This window comes from Oncorhynchus keta, unplaced genomic scaffold (genome assembly GCF_023373465.1).
Source record: "Oncorhynchus keta strain PuntledgeMale-10-30-2019 unplaced genomic scaffold, Oket_V2 Un_contig_2743_pilon_pilon, whole genome shotgun sequence".
NCBI lineage: Eukaryota > Metazoa > Chordata > Actinopteri > Salmoniformes > Salmonidae > Oncorhynchus > Oncorhynchus keta.
The window spans coordinates 1-20,641 of record NW_026285521.1 but is presented as its reverse complement, the minus strand read 5'-3'; the positions used below and the strand labels follow the sequence as shown (position 1 = coordinate 20,641).

General features: G+C 44.7%; 2 protein-coding genes and 2 long non-coding RNA genes across 17 annotated transcripts; 1 reads left to right on the top strand and 3 right to left on the bottom strand.

Moving 5' to 3' along the window:
• Positions 1–1,577: 1,577 nt before the first annotated feature.
• LOC127922876 (protein artemis-like) lies at positions 1,578–16,537 on the top strand. The gene is made up of 16 exons (XM_052506834.1): positions 1,578–1,850; positions 2,292–2,404; positions 3,341–3,438; positions 3,544–3,988; positions 4,131–4,182; positions 4,358–4,391; positions 8,405–8,493; positions 9,182–9,254; positions 9,976–10,025; positions 10,095–10,185; positions 10,833–10,979; positions 12,138–12,166; positions 12,366–12,420; positions 12,510–12,598; positions 16,170–16,265; positions 16,362–16,537. Exons 4-16 carry the CDS (start codon positions 3,880–3,882, stop codon positions 16,387–16,389), a joined length of 942 nt encoding a protein of 313 aa, XP_052362794.1. The 5' UTR covers positions 1,578–1,850; positions 2,292–2,404; positions 3,341–3,438; positions 3,544–3,879; the 3' UTR covers positions 16,390–16,537.
• Positions 5,302–8,094, bottom strand: LOC127922869 (uncharacterized). 14 transcript variants are annotated; one of them, XR_008112693.1, is made up of 4 exons: positions 6,331–7,610; positions 6,172–6,240; positions 5,515–5,583; positions 5,302–5,352 (listed from the first exon to the last, which is right to left on the bottom strand). It is a non-coding gene; the product is annotated as an uncharacterized LOC127922869 (long non-coding RNA). The 14 variants fall into 14 exon arrangements; XR_008112690.1 differs by lacking the exons at positions 5,302–5,352; positions 6,172–6,240 and adding an exon at positions 7,757–8,094 and having other exon boundaries at positions 5,472–5,767; positions 6,331–7,204; positions 7,297–7,365; XR_008112682.1 differs by lacking the exons at positions 5,302–5,352; positions 6,172–6,240 and adding an exon at positions 7,734–8,094 and having other exon boundaries at positions 5,472–5,767; positions 6,331–7,296.
• A 441-nt stretch (positions 16,538–16,978) lies between the features above and the next one.
• LOC127922875 (uncharacterized) lies at positions 16,979–17,848 on the bottom strand. The gene is made up of 3 exons (XR_008112746.1): positions 17,723–17,848; positions 17,220–17,293; positions 16,979–17,106 (listed from the first exon to the last, which is right to left on the bottom strand). It is a non-coding gene; the product is annotated as an uncharacterized LOC127922875 (long non-coding RNA).
• A 1,978-nt stretch (positions 17,849–19,826) lies between these two features.
• LOC127922874 (heat shock 70 kDa protein 14-like) lies at positions 19,827–20,575 on the bottom strand. Its single transcript, XM_052506833.1, has 3 exons — positions 20,315–20,575; positions 20,080–20,241; positions 19,827–19,965 (listed from the first exon to the last, which is right to left on the bottom strand). The coding sequence occupies exons 1-3, from the start codon at positions 20,480–20,482 to the stop codon at positions 19,894–19,896; spliced, it is 402 nt and encodes a 133-aa protein (XP_052362793.1). The 5' UTR covers positions 20,483–20,575; the 3' UTR covers positions 19,827–19,893.
• Positions 20,576–20,641: the final 66 nt, after the last annotated feature.

Below are 20,641 nucleotides of genomic sequence, written 5' to 3'. Positions count from 1 at the left end.
CCACAGGAGGATGCAACTTTACACAACATTCATATAGAAATGTATGTTTATAGAATAACCATGAATGTCATGCAGCAGAACATGTGCTCAGCAGCTCTATGTTGTATTTGGGAGTACTGGTATATGTGAATCATAGTTAGTGTACTGGTATGTGAATATCCCTGTTAGGGGTCAGACTTTAGGTATTTTATTTTGTTGACGGTAATCCCAGTCCTCATACTAACGTCACAATATCACATGATGAGGGTGTGATAGCCCCAGACTATAATCCCCTCTCACACAGTTCAATAGTTCATCTGGATCCACAACAAAACACTCATCAAAAGGACCCTTATAACACACACATACCTCCCATCACAGGTTCACACACATCAGACAGCTTCAGCCTCACACCCTTTATTCAGTGAACTGGTCTACATTCCACAGCTGGGATGATGCTGCCTTCCTTCCTACAGACGTCTTCTTCAAAAACACGTCAAAAGATATTCAAAATGGAAAAGAGATTGCTGGACACTCCTGACTTAATATGCATAGACCTTCACTTTATGGACTTCCCGGTCTTCACATTCTCTTTTTCTGTTGTAGTAATAGAATGTGTTGTCTCGGCGCTGAAGCTTCTTCACAAACCCAGTCTCAGGCCACCTGTCGATCTAAGACAAAGAAGCAATGCCACAGTGACACATTCATCTTGCAGTGAACCAACTGTCAGTGGCAATGCTTTTAGCCAGTGATAAGGATTCATTTAAGTTGTTTACCAAGTCAACTTGCTTTACTTGTTTGTATTCCAGTTCATCTCTGTAGCCTGCCTGTTGGAATCTGTATAAGTTCTCCACCTCGTCAGTCCATTGTTTGGCTCTGCTCATGGACTTTGGCATTGCGTTGCCATCTAAGTAGGCTGCACAAGACATTATGCTGCAGAGAGGATGTCCACAGGCGACCTACAGGAGCAAATAGTGGGCTCAGTTAGACAAGTTCAAGTATCTCTATATACTGACATGACAGTCATGGACACTGAAATACATAAAGAAAACTAAATAAACAATAAAACACAATTTTAAAATAATGGCAATTACATAGTAGGTTATATGGGGAGGGGCATCCTGAATATGAATTGGGTGGCAGAAGTAGGGTAAGGCTGATTTTCTATTTCTCCCCGTCCTCCTGTCCTGGGGGATAGAGAGCAGATGGGTGCAGCAGGTGGTTCTGCCGACCACTTGTCAGATAGCCAGTCTCGGTACAGGAAATAGTAGAGGGGAGAGCAGGCAGAACTGCTCTCTTAATTCTTACACACTAACCATCTTATTGCCGAAAACATTTTATCTATACATTTCTTAAGCTGATTTCAGTTTTAATATTCGTGCCCGAAACCAATCGAATTGAATTTGCACAGTAACGTCGCCAAACGTACAGTAGCTAACTAGCTAACGCCAATATTTGAATTAAACTTGCTAGCACTAGCTTCGGGCTATGATATAATATAGAAGTCACAGTTAGAAAATAGACTGAATCTGGCTAGCTTGCTATACATTTGTTTCTCAATTTGATTAAGTAGCTGATACCACATGTTACTTACAGCTGAACGGGGCAAAACTCACAGATCCAAGAGATGATGACGAGGAGGCTTGTCTTTAGTTGCCGAGCAACCCAATACTCCTTCCGTCCTTCTTCTTCTTCTTCTTTTTTATTTTACATTTATTTAACTAGGCAAGTCAGTTAAGAACAAATTCTTATTTTCAATGACGGCCTGGGAACAGTGGGTCTTTAACAATGTGTTGTTATGGTAACTGGTAGCACAGATATACGCTAGCAACCCAACTTTCCTTCCTTTCTTCTTCTTCTTCTTTAACAATGTGTTGTTATGGTAATACTGGTAGCACAGATATTGCTTCTTCTTCTTTCCTTCTTCTTCTTCTTCTTCTTCTTTAACAAGGTGTTGTTATGGTAATACTGGTAGCACAGATATATGCTGGCAACCCAACTTTCCTTCCTTCTTCTTCTTTAACTTCTTCTTCTTATGGTAATCTGGTAGCACAGATATTCTTCTTCTTCTTCTTTTCTTCTTCTTCTTCTTCTTTAACAAGGTGTTGTTATGGTAATACTGGTAGCACAGATATATATAGCAACCCAACCTTCCTTCCTTCCTTCTTCTTCTTCTTCTTCTTTAACAATGTGTTGTTATGGTAATACTGGTAGCACAGATATATGCTAGCAACCCAACCTTCCTTCCTCTTCCTTCCTTCTTCTTCTTCTTCTTCTTCTTCTTCTTCTTCTTCTTCTTCTTCTTTAACAAGGTGTTGTTATGGTAATACTGGTAGCACAGATATATGCTAGCAACCCAACCTTCCTTCCTTCCTTCTTCTTCTTCTTCTTCTTCTTCTTCTTCTTCTTCTTCTTCTTTAACAAGGTGTTGTTATGGTAATACTGGTAGCACAGATACATTTATTTAACCCAAGTTTTCAGTTAAGAAGGTGTTGTTAAATTCTTATTTTCTTCTTCTTCTTCTTCTTCTTCTTTAACAAGGTGTTGTTATGGTAATACTGGTAGCACAGATATATGCTGGCAACCCAACCTTCCTTCCTTCCTTCCTTCTTTAACTTCTTGTTCTTATTCTAATTCTTCTTCTTCTTCTTCTTCTTCTTCTTCTTCCTTCCTTCTTCTTCTTCTTCTTCTTTAACAAGGTGTTGTTATGGTAATACTGGTAGCACAGATATATGCTGGCAACCCAACTTTCCTTCCTTCCTTCTTCTTCTTCTTTAACTTGTTGTTATTCTAATACTTAGCACAGATAAATGCTTCAACTTCTTTCCTTCTTCTTCTTCTTCTTCTTCTTCTTCTTTAACAAGGTGTTGTTATGGTAATACTGGTAGCACAGATATATGCTAGCAACCCAACTTTCCTTCCTTCTTCCTTCTTCTTCTTCTTCTTCTTCTTCTTCTTCTTCTTCTTTAACAAGGTGTTGTTATGGTAATACTGGTAGCACAGATATATGCTGCAACCCAACTTCCTTCCTTCTTCTTCTTCTTTTCAAGGTGTTGTTATTCTTCTACTTCTTCTTCTTCTTCTTCTTCTTCTTCCAACTTCTTCCTTCCTTTCTTCTTCTTCTTCTTTAACAAGGTGTTGTTATGGTAATACTGGTAGCACAGATATATGCTGGCAACCCAACCTTCCTTCCTTCCTTCCTTCCTTCCTTCTTTTGTTATGGTAATACTTCTTCTTCTTCTTCTTCTTCTTCTTCTTCTTCTTCTAATACTGGTTCACTTCTATATTCTGGCATTTATTTAACTTCCAAGTCAGTTAAGAAGAAATTCTTATTTTCTTCTTCTTCTTCTTCTTTAACAAGGTGTTGTTATGGTAATACTGGTAGAACAGATATATGCTAGCAACCCAACCTTCCTTCCTTCCTTCTTCTTCTTCTTCTTCTTCTTCTTCTTTAACAAGGTGTTGTTATGGTAATACTGGTAGAACAGATATATGCTGGCAACCCAACCTTCCTTCCTTCCTTCTTCTTCTTCTTCTTCTTCTTCTTCTTCTTCTTCTAACAAGGTGTTGTTATGGTAATACTGGTAGCACAGATATATGCTAGCAACCCAACCTTCCTTCCTTCCTTCCTTCTTCTTCTTCTTCTTCTTCTTCTTCTTCTTTAACAAGGTGTTGTTATGGTAATACTGGTAGCACAGATAAATGCTGGCAACGTCGTTATTGTGAGCAGGTTTAAATTCCGATACAATGCTGACAGTGGAAACGTTTTGTCTCCCATCCACTAGGTGGTTTAGCTAACGGCAGCTATTCAAGTATCCCGACCAAAATGCGCCGAAATGTCAGCTCGTCAACGAGTGGGTTGAAGTTGAGGAAATGAATCGGAGCTAATCTTCAGTCAAAATGAGTTCGTTCGCGGGTCGCATGAAGGAGTATCCCAACATGTCGCTGGATCGGTTTGACAGGGAGAATCTACATGCAAGGGCTTATTTTCTATCTCACTGCCACAAAGGTAAAGGAAGACTCTTTGAGATCGAGTGAGAGCCAAACAGCAGTTAGCTAAAGATAACTAGCCAGTATGTGCTCTTAACTGGCACACAGTGGACATGTAACTAGCTAACGTTACCTCTACTCACATCATGCATTTTCTGCAGATCACATGAAGGGGCTGAAGGGGCCTCTATTGAAGAGAAAGTTGAAATTCAGGTGATATCACGTTTTATTTTGATGGTGTGAAAGTTCAGTGAAACAAAGGATGGCTAACTGATGTTGAAGGTCTAACGTTACTGTCTTTGTTCATTTGTTCCGGTCTGACAGTCAAACTGTCTTTGTTCATTTGTTCCAGTCTGACAGTCAAACTGTCTTTGTTCATTTGTGCCAGTCTGACAGTCAAACTGTACTGTTCATTTGTTCCAGTCTGACAGTCAAACTGTCTTTGTTCATTTGTTCCAGTCTGACAGTCAAACTGTCTTTGTTCATTTGTTCCAGTCTGACAGTCAAACTGTCTTTGTTCATTTGTTCCAGTCTGACAGTCAAACTGTCTTTGTTCATTTGTTCCAGTCTGACAGTCAAACTGTCTTTGTTCATTTGTTCCAGTCTGACAGTCAAACTGTCTTTGTTCATTTGTTCCAGTCTGACAGTCAAACTGTCTTTGTTCATTTGTTCCAGTCTGACAGTCAAACTGTCTTTGTTCATTTGTTCCAGTCTGACAGTCAAAATGTCTTTGTTCATTTGTTAATTGTCAAAAATCTTAGTCTGACAGTCAAACTGTCTTTGTTCATTTTGTTCCAGTCTGACAGTCAAACTGTCCTTGTTCACTTTAATAGACAGTCTGACAGTCAAACTGTACTTTGTTCATTTGTTCAGTTTGACTGTCAAACTGTCTTTGTTCATTTGTTCAGTCCACAGAGAGAAACTGTGGTGACTGTTCATTCACTGTCCAGGCTGCCTCATGGTCATGGAACTGTTGCATGTATGTGTGCAATCACCTAAAATACCTAGCCTTGTTTGTGGTGTCACATAGTAAGTAGTTAATTGTCAAAAATCTTAGTTATGGACCTATTGCTGTGGCAACGTGTGTTTTGTGTAATTTTCTGTGGTGTCACCTGCTTCTGTTTGTCACCTAGCTTGTGTTTGGAACTGGTGTTTGTCCACACTAATTGTGTTTAATGTCGAGGCTTCAGGAGTGGTGTCACCTAGCTTGGTGGTGTCATCATTGTGTTTGTGGTGTCACCTAGCTTGTGGCTGTGGTGTCACCTAGTTTGCTGTATGTTTGTGGTGTCACTGACTCTTTGTGGTGTCATGACTTGTGTTTGTGTGTGTGGTGTCACCTAGCTTGTGTTTGTGGTGTCACCTAGCTTGTGTCTGTGGTGTCACCTAGCTTGTTGCAGTCTGTGGTGTCACCTAGCTTGTGTTTGTGGTGTCACCTAGCTTGTGTACTGTGTGTCACCTAGCTTGTGCATGTGGTGTCACCTAGCTTGTGTGGGTGTCACCTAGCTTGTGTTTGTGGTGTCACCTAGCTTGTGTTTGTGGTGTCACCTAGCTTGTGTTTGTGGTGTCACCTAGCTTGTGTTTGTGGTGTCACCTAGCTTGTGTTTGTGGTATCACCTAGCTTGTGTTTGTGGTATCACCTAGCTTGTGTTTGTGGTGTCACCTAGCTTGTGTTTGTGGTGTCACCTAGCTTGTGTATGTGGTGTCACCTAGCTTGTGTTTGTGGTGTCACCTAGCTTGTGTTTGTGGTGTCACCTAGCTTGTGTTTGTGTTGTCACCTAGCTTGTGTTTGTGGTGTCACCTAGCTTGTGTTTGTGGTGTCACCTAGCTTGTGTTTGTGGTGTCACCTAGCTTGTGTTTGTGGTGTCACCTTGTGTTGTGGTGTCAGCTTGTGTTTGTGGTGTCACCTAGCTTGTGTTGTGGTGTCACCTAGCTTGTGTTTGTGGTGTCACCTAGCTTGTGTTTGTGGTGTCACCTAGCTTGTGTTTGTGGTTTCACCTAGCTTGTGTTTGTGGTGTCACCTAGCTTGTGTATGTGGTGTCACCTAGCTTGTCTATGTGGTGTCACCTAGCTTGTGTTTGTGGTGTAACCTAGCTTGTGTTTGTGGTCTCACCTAGCTTGTGTTTGTGGTGTCACCTAGCTTGTGTTTGTGGTATCACCTAGCTTGTGTTTGTGGTGTCACATAGCTTGTGTTTGTGGTGTCACCTAGCTTGTGTCTGTGGTGTCACCTAGCTTGTGTTTGTGGTGTCACCTAGCTTGTGTTTGTGGTGTCACCTAGCTTGTGTGTGGTGTCACCTAGCTTGTGTTTGTGGTGTCACCTAGCTTGTGTTTGTGGTGTCACCTAGCTTGTGTTTGTGGTGTCACCTAGCTTGTGTTTGTGGTATCACCTAGCTTGTGTTTGTGGTGTCACCTAGCTTGTGTTTGTGGTGTCACCTAGCTTGTGTTTGTGGTGTCACCTAGCTTGTGTTTGTGGTGTCACCTAGCTTGTGTTTGTGGTGTCACCTAGCTTGTGTTTGTGGTGTCACCTAGCTTGTGTTTGTGGTGTCACCTAGCTTGTGTTTGTGGTGTCACCTAGCTTGTGTTTGTGGTGTCACCTAGCTTGTGTTTGTGGTGTCACCTAGCTTGTGTTTGTGGTGTCACCTAGCTTGTGTTTGTGGTATCACCTAGCTTGTGTTTGTGGTGTCACCTAGCTTGTGTTTGTGGTGTCACCTAGCTTGTGTTTGTGGTGTCACCTAGCTTGTGTTTGTGGTGTCACCTAGCTTGTGTTTGTGGTGTCACCTAGCTTGTGTTTGTGGTGTCACCTAGCTTGTGTTTGTGGTGTCACCTAGCTTGTGTCTGTGGTGTCACCTAGCTTGTGTTTGTGGTGTCACCTAGCTTGTGTTTGTGGTGTCACCTAGCTTGTGTTTGTGGTATCACCTAGCTTGTGTTTGTGGTGTCACCTAGCTTGTGTTTGTGGTGTCACCTAGCTTGTGTTTGTGGTGTCACCTAGCTTGTGTTTGTGGTGTCACCTAGCTTGTGTTTGTGGTATCACCTAGCTTGTGTTTGTGGTATCACCTAGCTTGTGTTTGTGGTGTCACCTAGCTTGTGTTTGTGGTATCACCTAGCTTGTGTATGTGGTATCACCTAGCTTGTGTTTGTGGTATCACCTAGCTTGTGTTTGTGGTGTCACCTAGCTTGTGTTTGTGGTGTCACCTAGCTTGTGTTTGTGGTGTCACCTAGCTTGTGTTTGTGGTATCACCTAGCTTGTGTATGTGGTGTCACCTAGCTTGTGTTTGTGGTGTCACCTAGCTTGTGTTTGTGGTGTCACCTAGCTTGTGTTTGTGGTATCACCTAGCTTGTGTTTGTGGTATCACCTAGCTTGTGTTTGTGGTGTCACCTAGCTTGTGTTTGTGGTGTCACCTAGCTTGTGTTTGTGGTGTCACCTAGCTTGTGTTTGTGGTGTCACCTAGCTTGTGTTTGTGGTGTCACCTAGCTTGTGTTTGTGGTGTCACCTAGCTTGTGTTTGTGGTGTCACCTAGCTTGTGTTTGTGGTGTCACCTAGCTTGTGTTTGTGGTGTCACCTAGCTTGTGTTTGTGGTGTCACCTAGCTTGTGTTTGTGGTGTCACCTAGCTTGTGTTTGTGGTGTCACCTAGCTTGTGTTTGTGGTGTCACCTTGTGCTTGTGTTTGTGGTATCACCTAGCTTGTGCTTGTGTGTGTTTGTGTCACCTAGCTTGTGTTTGTGGTGTCACCTAGGTTGTGTGTGTTTCTGGTAATATGACGTATCACCTAGCTTGTGTTTGTGGTGTCACCTAGCTTGTGTGTGTTTCTGGTAATATGACGTATCACCTAGCTTGTGTGTGTTAGTTAGACTTGGGTGATATACAGCTACTGCGTTCTGGGCTATTTAGAAATAGCGACAGTGTGATATTTTTGGGGGTGAGGGCCCTCTAACGCTCTGAGCCTCACGGGGGTGCCTGCTACACCACTGTTTCTAACGATCATTTCCCTAGCTAAGATGTACTGACTAAATGATCTCAGGGGTGCCTGCTACACCACTGTTTCTATCATTTCCCTAGCTAAGATGTACTGACTAAATGATCTCAGGGGTGCCTGCTACACCACTGTTTCTATCATTCCCTAGCTAAGATGTACTGACTAAATGATCTCAGGGTGCCTGCTACACCACTGTTTCTATCATTATCCTAGCTAAGATGTACTGACTAAATGATCTCAGGGGTGCCTGCTACACCACTGTTTCTATCATTTTGAGTGTGCCTAGCTAAGATGTACTGACCCTGGAATGAGTAGGTGTGTCTTATTTAACTGGCACTGAGATATATATTCATTCATTAATTTGTACCGTATACCCCGTTATGGTACAGGAACGATATGAAGGTATGAAAATCTGTATATCTCCCAACACTACTTTGTGTGTTTTTTGTGTAGGTTCTTGGTAGAGGGCCCAGGGTACGGTGTTGTACACAGGAGACTTCCGACTGGCGAAGGGAGACGCCTCCCGCATAGAACTCCTCCACTCTGGGAGCAGGTACACACACACACACACACACACACACACACACACACACACACACACACACACTACACACACACACACACACATACTTACATACATATACATACACACACGCATATATTACATACATACACTGATACACACACACACACACACATACATACATACATACATACACATACATACATACATACATACATACATACATACATACACACACACACACGCATATGTACATACATATACACACACACACAGTGGGGCAAAAAGTATTTAGTCAGCCACCACATTACACACACACACATACATATACAGTTACACCACAGGCAGGGCACCCAAAAGTACATACATATACACACACACACGCAAAGCAAATATTTAGTCAGCACCAATACGTACATACATACTTGCATAAATACACACACACACAGTGGGGCAAAAAGTATTTAGTCAGCCACCAATTGTGCAAGTTCTCCCACTTAAAAGATGAGGCCTGTAATTTTCATCATAGGTACACTTCAACAGGATCAGTCGTCCTGTAAGTAATATATATCAAAAAAATAAAGGGAACACTAAAATAACACATCCTAGATCTGAATGAATGAAATATTCTTATTAAATACTTTTTTCTTTACATAAACCTAGGCAATATACAGTGGTCCTCAGTTCCAATGCCAGACAGTGTGTTGTGTTGTTTCAGGGTGAAAGACATCAAGAGTGTGTATCTGGACTCCACCTTTTACGACCCTCGCTTCTACCAGATCCCCAGCAGGGTGAGTGTGTGGGATTCTGAGAGCGCTACAGAGCGAGAGAGAGAGCTACACACAGAGCTACATAGAGAGAGCGAGAGCGAGCACTACACAGAGAGAGCGAGAGCGAGACAGAGAGAGCTAGAGCTACAGAGAGAGCAGAGCTACACAGAGAGAGAGCGAGAGCTACACACACAGAGAGAGCTACACAGAGAGAGAGAGCTACACACAGAGAGAGAGCTACACAGACAGAGAGAGAGCTACACAGACAGAGAGAGAGAGCTACACTACACACAGAGAGAGAGAGCTACACAGAGAGAGAGACAAAGCTACACTACACAGAGAGAGAGCTAGAGAGCACACAGAGAGAGAGCTACACAGAGAGAGAGAGCACAGAGAGAGAGAGCTACACAGAGAGAGAGAGAGAGCTACACACAGAGAGAGAGCTAGCTACACAGAGAGAGAGAGAGCTACACAGGGAGAGATCTATAGAGCGAGAGAGCTTCAGGGGAGAGAGCTGCAGAGTGTGTGTGTAGGAGAGACGTGTCTATATGCTATCCGGGGGCTGGTACAGGACTGTGTGTGTGTGTGTGTGTGTGTGTGTGTGTGTGTGTGTGTGACTGTGTGTGTGTGTGTGTGTGTGTGTGTGTGTGTGTGTGTGTGTGTGTGTAGGAGACGTGTCTATATGCTATCCGGGGCTGGTACAGGTGTGTGTGTGTGTGTGTGTGTGTGTGTGTGTGTGTAGGAGACGTGTCTACATGCTATCCGGGGGCTGGTACAGGACTGTGTGTGTGTGTGTGTGTGTGTGTGTGTAGGAGACGTGTCTACATGCTATCCGGGGCTGGTACAGGACTGGGTCAGTAGGAGTGTGTACCATACAGTGTGGCTGAATTGTAAAGCTGCATATGGATATGAATACCTCTTCACTAACCTGGGGGACGAGTTTCACACACAGGTAGGTGACCAACACTTAAAACCTCTTGAGGATCCGCCCCCTTTTTCAATTTCCACCTAAAATGACATACCCAAATCTAACTGCCTGTAGCTCCGGAAGCAAGGATATGCATATTCTTGGTACCATTTGAAAGGAAACACTTTGAAGTTTGTGGAAATGTGAAATGAATGTAGGAGAATAACAATACAAATAAATAGCTTTTTTGTACCATTTATCTTTAAAATGCAAGAGAAAGGCCATAATGTATTATTCCAGCCTAGGTGACATTTAGATTTTGGCCACTAGATGGCAGCAGTATGTGCACAGTTTTAGACTGATCCAATGAACCATTGCATTTCTTTAAAAATGTATCAAGACTGCCCAAATGTGCCTAATTTGTTTATTAATAACTAAGTTCTCAAACAATAGCATGATATTCTTTCACTGTAATAGCTACTGTACATTGGACAGTACAGTTAGATTAATAAGAATTTAAGCTTTCTGACAATATCAGATATGACTGTTCTTGTTACTTACAACCTCATACTAATCACATTGGCCTACGTTAGCTCAACTGTCCCATGGATGGGACACCGATACCAAATAAGATTTATTTTAAACACACACTTTGTTAAGCATGACAAATAATGACACGTGGTGTGTTGTAGATTCATGTGAAAAGCCTGGACATGTTTAAGAAGATGCCAGAGATTCTGAGTCATGTGACCACGGATCGAGCCACTCAGATCCATGCCTGCCGTCACCCCAAGGTAACGCTGCTACACGCCCCCTTTCTCTTAGAAACCCCTAACCAATAGAAACATGTGTAGGATGATGAGCCCTAACCAATAGAAACATGTCGTTGTGTAGGATGAGGAGTCCTAACCAATAGAAACATGTGTAAGATGAAGGAGCCCTAACCAATAGAAACATGTGTAGGATGAGGAGCCCTAACCAATAGAAACATGTGTAGGATGAGGAGCCTAACCAATAGAAACATGTGTAGGATGAGGAGCCCTAACCAATAGAAACATGTCGTTGTGTAGGATGAGGAGTCCTAACCAATAGAAACATGTCGTTGTGTAGGATGAGGAGTCCTAACCAATAGAAACATGTCGTTGTGTAGGATGAGGAGTCCTAACCAATAGAAACATGTCGTTGTGTAGGATGAGGAGTCCTAACCAATAGAAACATGTCGTTGTGTAGGATGAGGAGTCCTAACCAATAGAAACATGTCGTTGTGTAGGATGAGGAGTCCTAACCAATAGAAACATGTCGTTGTGTAGGATGAGGAGTCCTAACCAATAGAAACATGTCGTTGTGTAGGATGAGGAGTCCTAACCAATAGAAACATGTCGTTGTGTAGGATGAGGAGTCCTAACCAATAGAAACATGTCGTTGTGTAGGAGGAGGAGTCCTAACCAATAGAAACATGTGTAGGATGAGGAGTCCTAACCAATAGAAACATGTCGTTGTGTAGGATGAGGAGTCCTAACCAATAGAAACATGTCGTTGTGTAGGATGAGGAGTCCTAACCAATAGAAACATGTCGTTGTGTAGGATGAGGAGTCCTAACCAATAGAAACATGTCGTTGTGTAGGATGAGGTCCTAACCAATAGAAACATGTCGTTGTGTAGGATGAGGAGTCCTAACCAATAGAAACATGTCGTTGTGTAGGATGAGGAGTCCTAACCAATAGAAACATGTCGTTGTGTAGGAGGAGGAGTCCTCTAAACATCATCAGTATCAAACCCTCCACTATGTGGTTTGGATGAGGAGAACCCAGAGGACTAAGGTTATCACTCAAACACACAGTAACAAACTCACACTCCAAACATGTCACACTCAGAGAACACAGAGGACTTTGGTTATCATCAGGTACACACACTCAGAAACACACTCACACTCAGAGAACACAGAGGACTAAACATCATCAGTCAAACACACTCACACTATACACACTTGGACTCAGAGAACACAGAGGACTAAGGTTATCATCAGGTACACACTCAGAAACACACATACACACACTCAGAGAACACAGAGGACTAAGGTTATCTCAGGTACACACACTCAGAGACACACATACACACACTCACACTCAGAGAAACACACACACACACTCAGAGAAACACACACACACACACACACACAGAAAAACACATACACATTATCTTACACAGATGTGTAATGTTTTCAGGACAGGTGCCAGTTCCTACAGAGCCTGCTTTTCCTTCCACTCATCCTACTCTGAGGTGAGAAACCTGCCTGCTTATCTGTCTGTCTACCTCGGTCTGTGCCTGTCTGCCTCTGTGTGATACTCTTCTCTTCTTCCTGTTTCCAGATAAAAGACTTCCTGTCTTATCTCCAGCCAATCAACATCTACCCCAGTGTCATTCCTATTGGCCGAACTCACGCTGATGTCACGGAGCTGTGAGCCAGTCATCCTCTATACACTGAATGTCTTCTCTACACCCCAACTCCCTAATACCCCATTATGCCCCAACCCCCCTAATACCCATACCCCAACCCCCTAATACCCATACCCCAACCCCTAATACTCCCAACCCCTAATACTCCCAACCCCTAATACCCATCCCAACCCATACCCCAACCCCTACCATACCCCAACCCCCTGATATAAAGAATGATAGTAAAATAGCCCTTAAATCCATTTTTGGGACAAAAAAGCCAACCCCCATCATTCATAACCATACCCATTCAACCCCCTTTAATACCCATTTGCAAACCCCAAATACCCATACCCCAACCCCTTAGGGATACACCAGCAACAAACACTGACCAAACTTACATGACATGCCAAACAAAGTTAAAAACTGATATAAAGAATGATAGTAAAAAGCTTTGGGAACCTTAAATCACATTTTGGGACAAAAACACTGCCAACTCTGCTCCATCATTCATTGAAACAGATGGCTCATTCATCGCAACCTACTTTAATGACTTTTCATTGGCAAGATTAGCAAACTCAGGGATGACATGCCAGCAACAAACACTGACACTAACTTAGGGATGACATGCCAGCAACAAACACTGACACTAACACATCAAAGACACAAACTATCTGACCATATAATGAAAGCAACAAACACTGACACTAACTTAGGGATGACATGCCAGCAACAAACACTGACACTACTTTTGAATTCACTAACTTAGGGATGACATACCCAGTGACACTACACATCAAAGTATATCTGACCATATAATGAAAGACAAGGAATTGTACTTTTGAATTCCGTAAAGTCAGTGTCTAGGAGGTGATTGTCGTTGTCTGTCAACAACAACAAGCCACCAGGGTCTGACAATCTCGATGGAAAGTTACTGAGGATGATAACAGACGGTATTGCCACTCCTATTTGCCACATCTTCAATCCAAGCCTACTAGAGAGTGTGTGGCCTTCAGGCCTGGAGGGAAGCTAAAGTCATTCTGCCACCTAAGAATAGTAAAGCCCCTTTACTGGCTCAAATAGCCAACCAATCAGCCTGTTACCACCAACCCTTAGTAAACTTCTGGAACAAATGATGTTTGACCAGATACAATGCTGTTTCACCCTAAACAAATTGACAACAGACTTTCAGCATGCTTATAGAGAAGGACATTCAACAAGCACAGCACTTACACAAATGACTGATGATTGGCTGAGAGAAATTGATGATAAAATGATTGTGGGGGATGTCTTGTTAGACTTCAGTGCAGATTTGGACATGATTGATCATAGTCTGCTGCTGGAAAGACATGTGTGTTATGGTTTTACACCCCCTGCTATAATGTGGATGAAGAGTTACCTGTCTAACAGAACAGAGGGTGTTATGGCTTTACACCCCCTGCTATAATGTGGATGAAGAGTTACCTGTCTAACAGAACAGAGGGTGTTATGGCTTTACACCCCCTGCTATAATGTGGATGAAGAGTTACCTGTCTAACAGAACACAGAGGGTGTTATGGCTTTACACCCCCTGCTATAATGTGGATGAAGAGTTACCTGTCTAACAGAACACAGAGGGTGTTATGGCTTTATACCCCCTGCTATAATGTGGATGAAGAGTTACCTGTCTAACAGAACACAGAGGGTGTTATGGCTTTACACCCCCTGCTATAATGTGGATGAAGAGTTACCTGTCTAACAGAACACAGAGGGTGTTATGGCTTTACACCCCTGCTATAATGTGGATGAAGAGTTACCTGTCTAACAGAACACAGAGGGTGTTATGGCTTTACACCCCTGCTATAATGTGAAGAGTTACCTGTCTAACAGAACAGAGGGTGTTATGGCTTTACACCCCTGCTATAATGTGGATGAAGAGTTACCTGTCTAACAGAACACAGAGGGTGTTATGGCTTTACACCCCCTGCTATATTGTGTATAAAGAGTTACCTGTCTAACAGAACACAGAGGGTGTTATGGCTTTACACCCCCTGCTATAATGTGGATGAAGAATTACCTGTCTAACAGAACACAGAGGGTGTTATGGCTTTACACCCCTGCTATAATGTGGATGAAGAGTTACCTGTCTAACAGAACAGAGGGTGTTCTTTAATGGAAGCCTCTCCAACATAATCCAGGTAGAATCAGGCATTCTCCAGGGCAGCTGTTTAGGACCCTTGCTGTTTTCAATTTTATTCTAGAATTGATTAAATGTTTGTTTTTTTCTCCTCATACCCCATAATAACAAAGCAAGACATTTTTGCAAATGTATCAAATATTTAAAAAATATCACATTTATATAAGTATTCAGACCCTTTACTCAGTACTTTGAAGCACCTTTGGCAGAGTTTATAGCCTCAAGTCTTCTTGGGTATGATGCTACAAGTTTGGCACACCTGTATTTGTGGAGTTTCTCCCATTCTTCTCTGCAGATCCTCAAGCCCTGTCGGGTTGGATGGGGAACGTCCCTGCGGAGCTATTTTCAGGTCTTTCCAGAGCTGTTCGATCAGGTTCAAGTCCGGGCTCTGGCTGGGCCACTCAAGGACATTCAGAGACTTGTCCCAAAGCCACTCCTGCGTTGGCTTGGCTGTGTGCTTAGGGCCGTTGTCTTGTTGGAAGGTGAACCTTCGCCCCAGTCTGATGTCCTAAGGATCTCTCTGTACTTTGCTCCGTTCATCTCTCCCTAGATCCTGACTAGTCTCTCAGTCCCTGCCGCTGAAAAACATCACCATAGCATGATGCTGCCACCACCATGCTTCACCGTAGGGATGGTATTGTCCAGGTGATGAGCGGCGCCTGGTTTTCTCCAGACGTGACACTTGGCATTCAGGCCAAAGAGTTCAATCTTGTTTCTCATGGTCTGAGAATCCTTTAGCTGCCTTTTGGCTAACTTCAAGCGTGCTGTCGTGCCTTTAACAGAGGAGTGGCTTCCGTCTGGCCACTCTACCATAAAGGCCTGATTGGTGGAGTGCTGCAGAGATTGTTGTCCTTCTGGAAGGTTAACCCATCTCCACAGAGGAACTCTGGAGGTCTGCCAGAGTAACCATCAGGTTCTTGGCCAGCTCTAGGAAGTGTCTTGGTGGTTCCAAACTTCTTCCATTTAAGAATGATGGAGGCCACTGTGTTCTTGGGGACCTTCAATACTGCAGATATCTTTTGGTACCTTTCCCCAGATCTGTGCCTCGACACAATCCTGTCTCGGAGCTCTACGGAGGATTCCTTCAACCTCGTGGCTTGGGTTTTGCTCTCCCGGTCAAGAGCCTTTCCAAATCATTTACAGGTGGACTCCCAAGTTGTAGAAACATTGATGATGAATGGAAACAAGGATGCACCTGAGCTCAATTGAGTCTCAGAGCAAAGGGTCTGAATACTAATCAGGTCTGACCCTGATGTGAATCAGCTTTCTGTGTAGATGGATTGAATAATTGTTTTCCTCCATTGTAGAATAAGACTGTAACCTAACAATATGTGGAACAAGGAAGGGGTCTGAATACTTTCCAAATGCACTGCATTGGTTACCGTATGTGTGTGAATGTGTAACCGTATGTCTCCAGGTTGAAGTCTATGTGTAGGGACGTGTCCTCTTCCGCTGTGATCTACAGACCTCTGGGAACACTGAAACGCACCCAGACCAGAGCAGCACACCCACGGTGAGACTTCTCTCCTGACCACAGCCAGCTATCCCTTCCAACCATCCTTTCTACATTATTTCACTGCTTTGTGATTGGCTCTGTTGTTTATACCAGATGTGGACTGTGCCGATTGGCTGTTTGAGGGGGCGGACCTGGCCCCTGTCAGGAAGAGGGTGATGATGCAGGAGGCCGCACCCACAACGCTCCCCTAACCCCCCGACGAACCTCTGCCCCTAACACACATGCCTCTCATCACAGGAGACTACATGGACTGTACCGAATCTAATGATGATGAGAGAGAGAGAGATCCTGGAGGAAGAAGAGAGAGGTGGGGAGAGAGACGAGGGGTCTGTGTCTAATTCTGGCACCTCCTCGCTGGGAGGAGTTTTTCACCACAGAGATACTGACGGACAGCCAAACCAGCCAATCACACTCCTGCTCGAACACAAGCCCCTCTCACTCCACACCAAACCAGCCAATCACAGGCTCCCAGACCCAGAGCTGTTTGTTGATGACTACGCCAAACTCCCCTCGCCAAGTCCTCTCTCGGCTGGGCGAGGGCCTGAGTCAGGCTGGAAAGCCTGCTGTCCAATCAGAAGACCGGTGTCAGGAGATGCATTGACCAATCTGGATGCTGAGGGGGAGGAGAGTGGCAGCCACACTCACCAATCAGAGCCAACGGAGTCTCAGGTGTCATCGGGACTTGACATCCCGTCTACGCCAGATTCACACCTGGACCAGACGACCTCAGCGATCTGTACAGGAGACTGGCCGCTGGAGAGGAAGTGGTCACCAGGACAGGAAGTCAGTCCCTCTGACCCTGTCTACGCCAGATTCACACACACCTGGACCAGACGACCTCAGCGATCTGTACAGGAGACTGGCCGCTGGAGAGGAAGTGGTCACCAGGACAGGAAGTCAGTCCTCTGACCCCTGTCTACGCCAGATTCACACACACCTGGACCAGACGACCTCAGCGATCTGTACAGGAGACTGGCCGCTGGAGAGGAAGTGGTCACCAGGACAGGAAGTCAGTCCCTCTGACCCTGTCTACCAGATTCACACACCCTGGACCAGACGACCTCAGCGATCTGTACAGGAGACTGGCCGCTGGAGAGAAGTGGTCACCAGGACAGGAAGTCAGTCCCTCTGACCCTGTCTGCGCCACACACACACCTGGACCAGACGACCTCAGCGATCTGTACAGGAGACTGGCCGCTGGAGAGGAAGTGGTCACCAGGACAGGAAGTCAGTCCCTCTGGCCCTGTCTCGCCAGATTCACACACCCTGGACCAGACGACCTCCAGCGATCTGTACAGGAGACTGGCCGCTGGAGAGGAAGTGGTCACCAGGACAGGAAGTCAGTCCCTCTGACCCTGTCACCAGATTCACACACACCTGGACCAGGCGACTCAGCGCTGGACAGGAGTGGCCGCTGGAGAGGAAGTGGTCACCAGGAAGTCAGTCCCTCTGACCCGTCTACCTCTTTGTATATAGACAGAGGAAAGAGAAAGCGACACATTCCACCCACTAGTTTCTTCTGATTCATATACAGTCAATGAGCTGAACAGACCAAACCCAGCTGCTAATGCATTGGTGCCTATGGAGAGCAATCACCTTAAGCAGACCGGAACTGGCCATGATATACAGTAGCTTAGTAATGTCACAACCTTAACTCTGATCATTCCATCCAGGTGACCACTTTAAAATGGTGGAAGTCCTCAATGTTTAGGTTATATATAAAGTCCATCTCTGTTATAGAGATGATGGTTTTCAATGGATGACTGTGGGTTCTTGACAATGTCTTCCTCACCCGAAAATAATTGACTTGAAGTTGGACAAAAACAGACAATTGATTAATGCATATATATGATTTAATGTGTGGGGCCATAGCATTATCTACACAGACCATACCCCCCTACTTTGTTATAGAGACACCATAGTCATGCCCTACTTTGTTATAGGGCCAAGAGACCATAGTCATGCCACCCTAAATATGCACACTTTCTGTGGTCTCAACTGGATCTGGTCAGGCTAACGCTGAACTGAGAGAATAACTGCTGTAGCTGTTCTCGACCACTGTTCCTGGGAATAAAGTGTTCAGTAGGGAATAAAGTCACAGTCTTGTCTGCTGTCTCACACTGAGAATAAAGTCTGTTGTAGCTGTTCTGAACTGTCAGGTCTGCTGCTAGCTGTTCTGAACTGTAGAGAATAAAGTCTGCTGTAGCTGTTCTGAACTGTAGAATAAAGTCTGTTAATAGCTGTTTTAAACTTTAGAGAATTCCAAAGTATAGGGACTTAACTGAGCTGTTCTGAATCAAGAGAATAAAGTCTGCTGGCTGTTCTGAAAGAAAAAGTCTGCTGTAGCTGTTCTGCTCCACACAGCTCACATGGATAAAGTCTGCTGTACACTGTTCTGAACACAGGTTACAGAACACAGTCTTATTTGTAGCTGTTCTGAACTGGTCCAAATACAAGGTCCAGTCCACAGGAAAACACACACACAAACCAAAATGTCTTTACAAGGTCTAAACTTTAAAACAACTTCACACACAGGTCAAATACAAGGTGACATTAAACACAGGAGTCTGGTAGTGAAATCAAGGTCCAGGCTGCTGAAAACACACACACAGGTCAGTCCACAGCTGACTTACACACACACAGGTCCAAATACAGAGTCTGGTCACGGCTGGCTTGAATACAGGGTCCAGTGCAGCTGAAAACACACACACAGGTCAAGAATACAAGGTCCAGTCCACAGCTGAAAACACACACACACACCCAAAATACAAGGTCCAGTCCACAGCTGAAAACACACAGGTCCAGTCCACAGCTGAAAACACACACAGGTCCAAATACAAGGTCTAGTCCACAGCTGAAAACACACACACACACAGGTCAAAATACAAGGTCCAGTCCACAGCTGAAAACACACAGGTCCAAATACAAGGTCCAGTCCACAGCTGAAAACACAGGTCCAGTCCACAGCTGAAAGCACACAGGTCCAAATACAAGGTCCAGTCCACAGCTGAAAACACACACACACACACACACAGGTCAAATACAAGGTCTAGTCCACAGCTGAAAACACACACACACCCAAATACAAGGTCCAGGTCACAGCTGAAAACACACACACAGGTCAAAATACAAGGGTCAGTCCACAGCTGAAAACACACACCAAAAATACAAGGTCAGTCCACAGCTGAAAACACACAGGTCCAGTCCACAGCTGAAAACACACAGGTCCAAATACAAGGTCCAGTCCACAGCTAGAAACACACACACACACACAGGTCCAAATACAAAATTGAATCACATTTAACCACAGGTCCAAATACAAGGTCCAGTCCACAGCTGAAAACACACAGGTCAAATACCAGGTCCAGTCCACAGCTGAAACACACACAGGTCCAAATACAAGGTCCAGTCCACAGCTGAAAACAGACAGGTCCAAATACCAGGTCCAGTCCACAGCTGAAACACACAGGTCCAAATACAAGGTCCAGTCCACAGCTGAAAACACACAGGTCCAAATACCAGGTCCAGTCCACAGCTGAAACACACACACAGGTCCAAATACAAGGTCCAGTCCACAGCTGAAACACACACACAGGTCCAAATACAAGGTCCAGTCCACAGGGTGTTACCTCTTCATGGTCACCACGGCATCAATGTCATGGTTGTCCTCTTTGGTCTCCAGGTCTCTCAGAACAATCTGCAGATAAGAGAGAGCTGTTGGTTCTCTGGTGGAGGGGTTGTGTGTGTGTGTGTGTACCTTGGCCAGTCTCTGGTTCTCTGGTGAAGGGGTTGTGTGTGTGTGTTTACGTACCTTGGCCAGTCTCTCTGGCTGCTCTGTGGTTTTCTGGTAAAGCTCCAGACAGAGGGATGCCAGGCGGCCAGGACCAGACAGGATGTGATGTCGCCGAGCAGGAAGGGGCGTGCCCGAGGGGAGGAGCACAGAGAACACCTCAGCCCCTGTTTCATCCACCTCCTGTCAATCACACAGATTAGCCAATCAGAAGCTACTCTATTAGTCACTGATCTGTGTGTGTGTGTCTGTGTACCTTGAGCAGAATGTCTGAGACACAGGCTTCCACGGTAACAGACTCTGGGGAGGAGCCAATCTCCCGCCCGACTAGAAGGCCCGCTTCCATCGCTGCGCCGACTGCTATGACCTCATCAGGAGGGGCGGAGCTGAGCAGCTCCACGTCAGCGAACAGATCTTTGATCATCTGCTGCAGCCGAGGAATCCTCGCAGAGCCCCCGCAGAGAACCACCTGGAACACACAGTGTTAAACCCCCCGCAGAGAACCACCTGGAACACAGTGTTAAACCCCCCGCAGAGAACCATCTGGAACACAGTGTTAAACCCCCGCAGAGAACCACCTGGA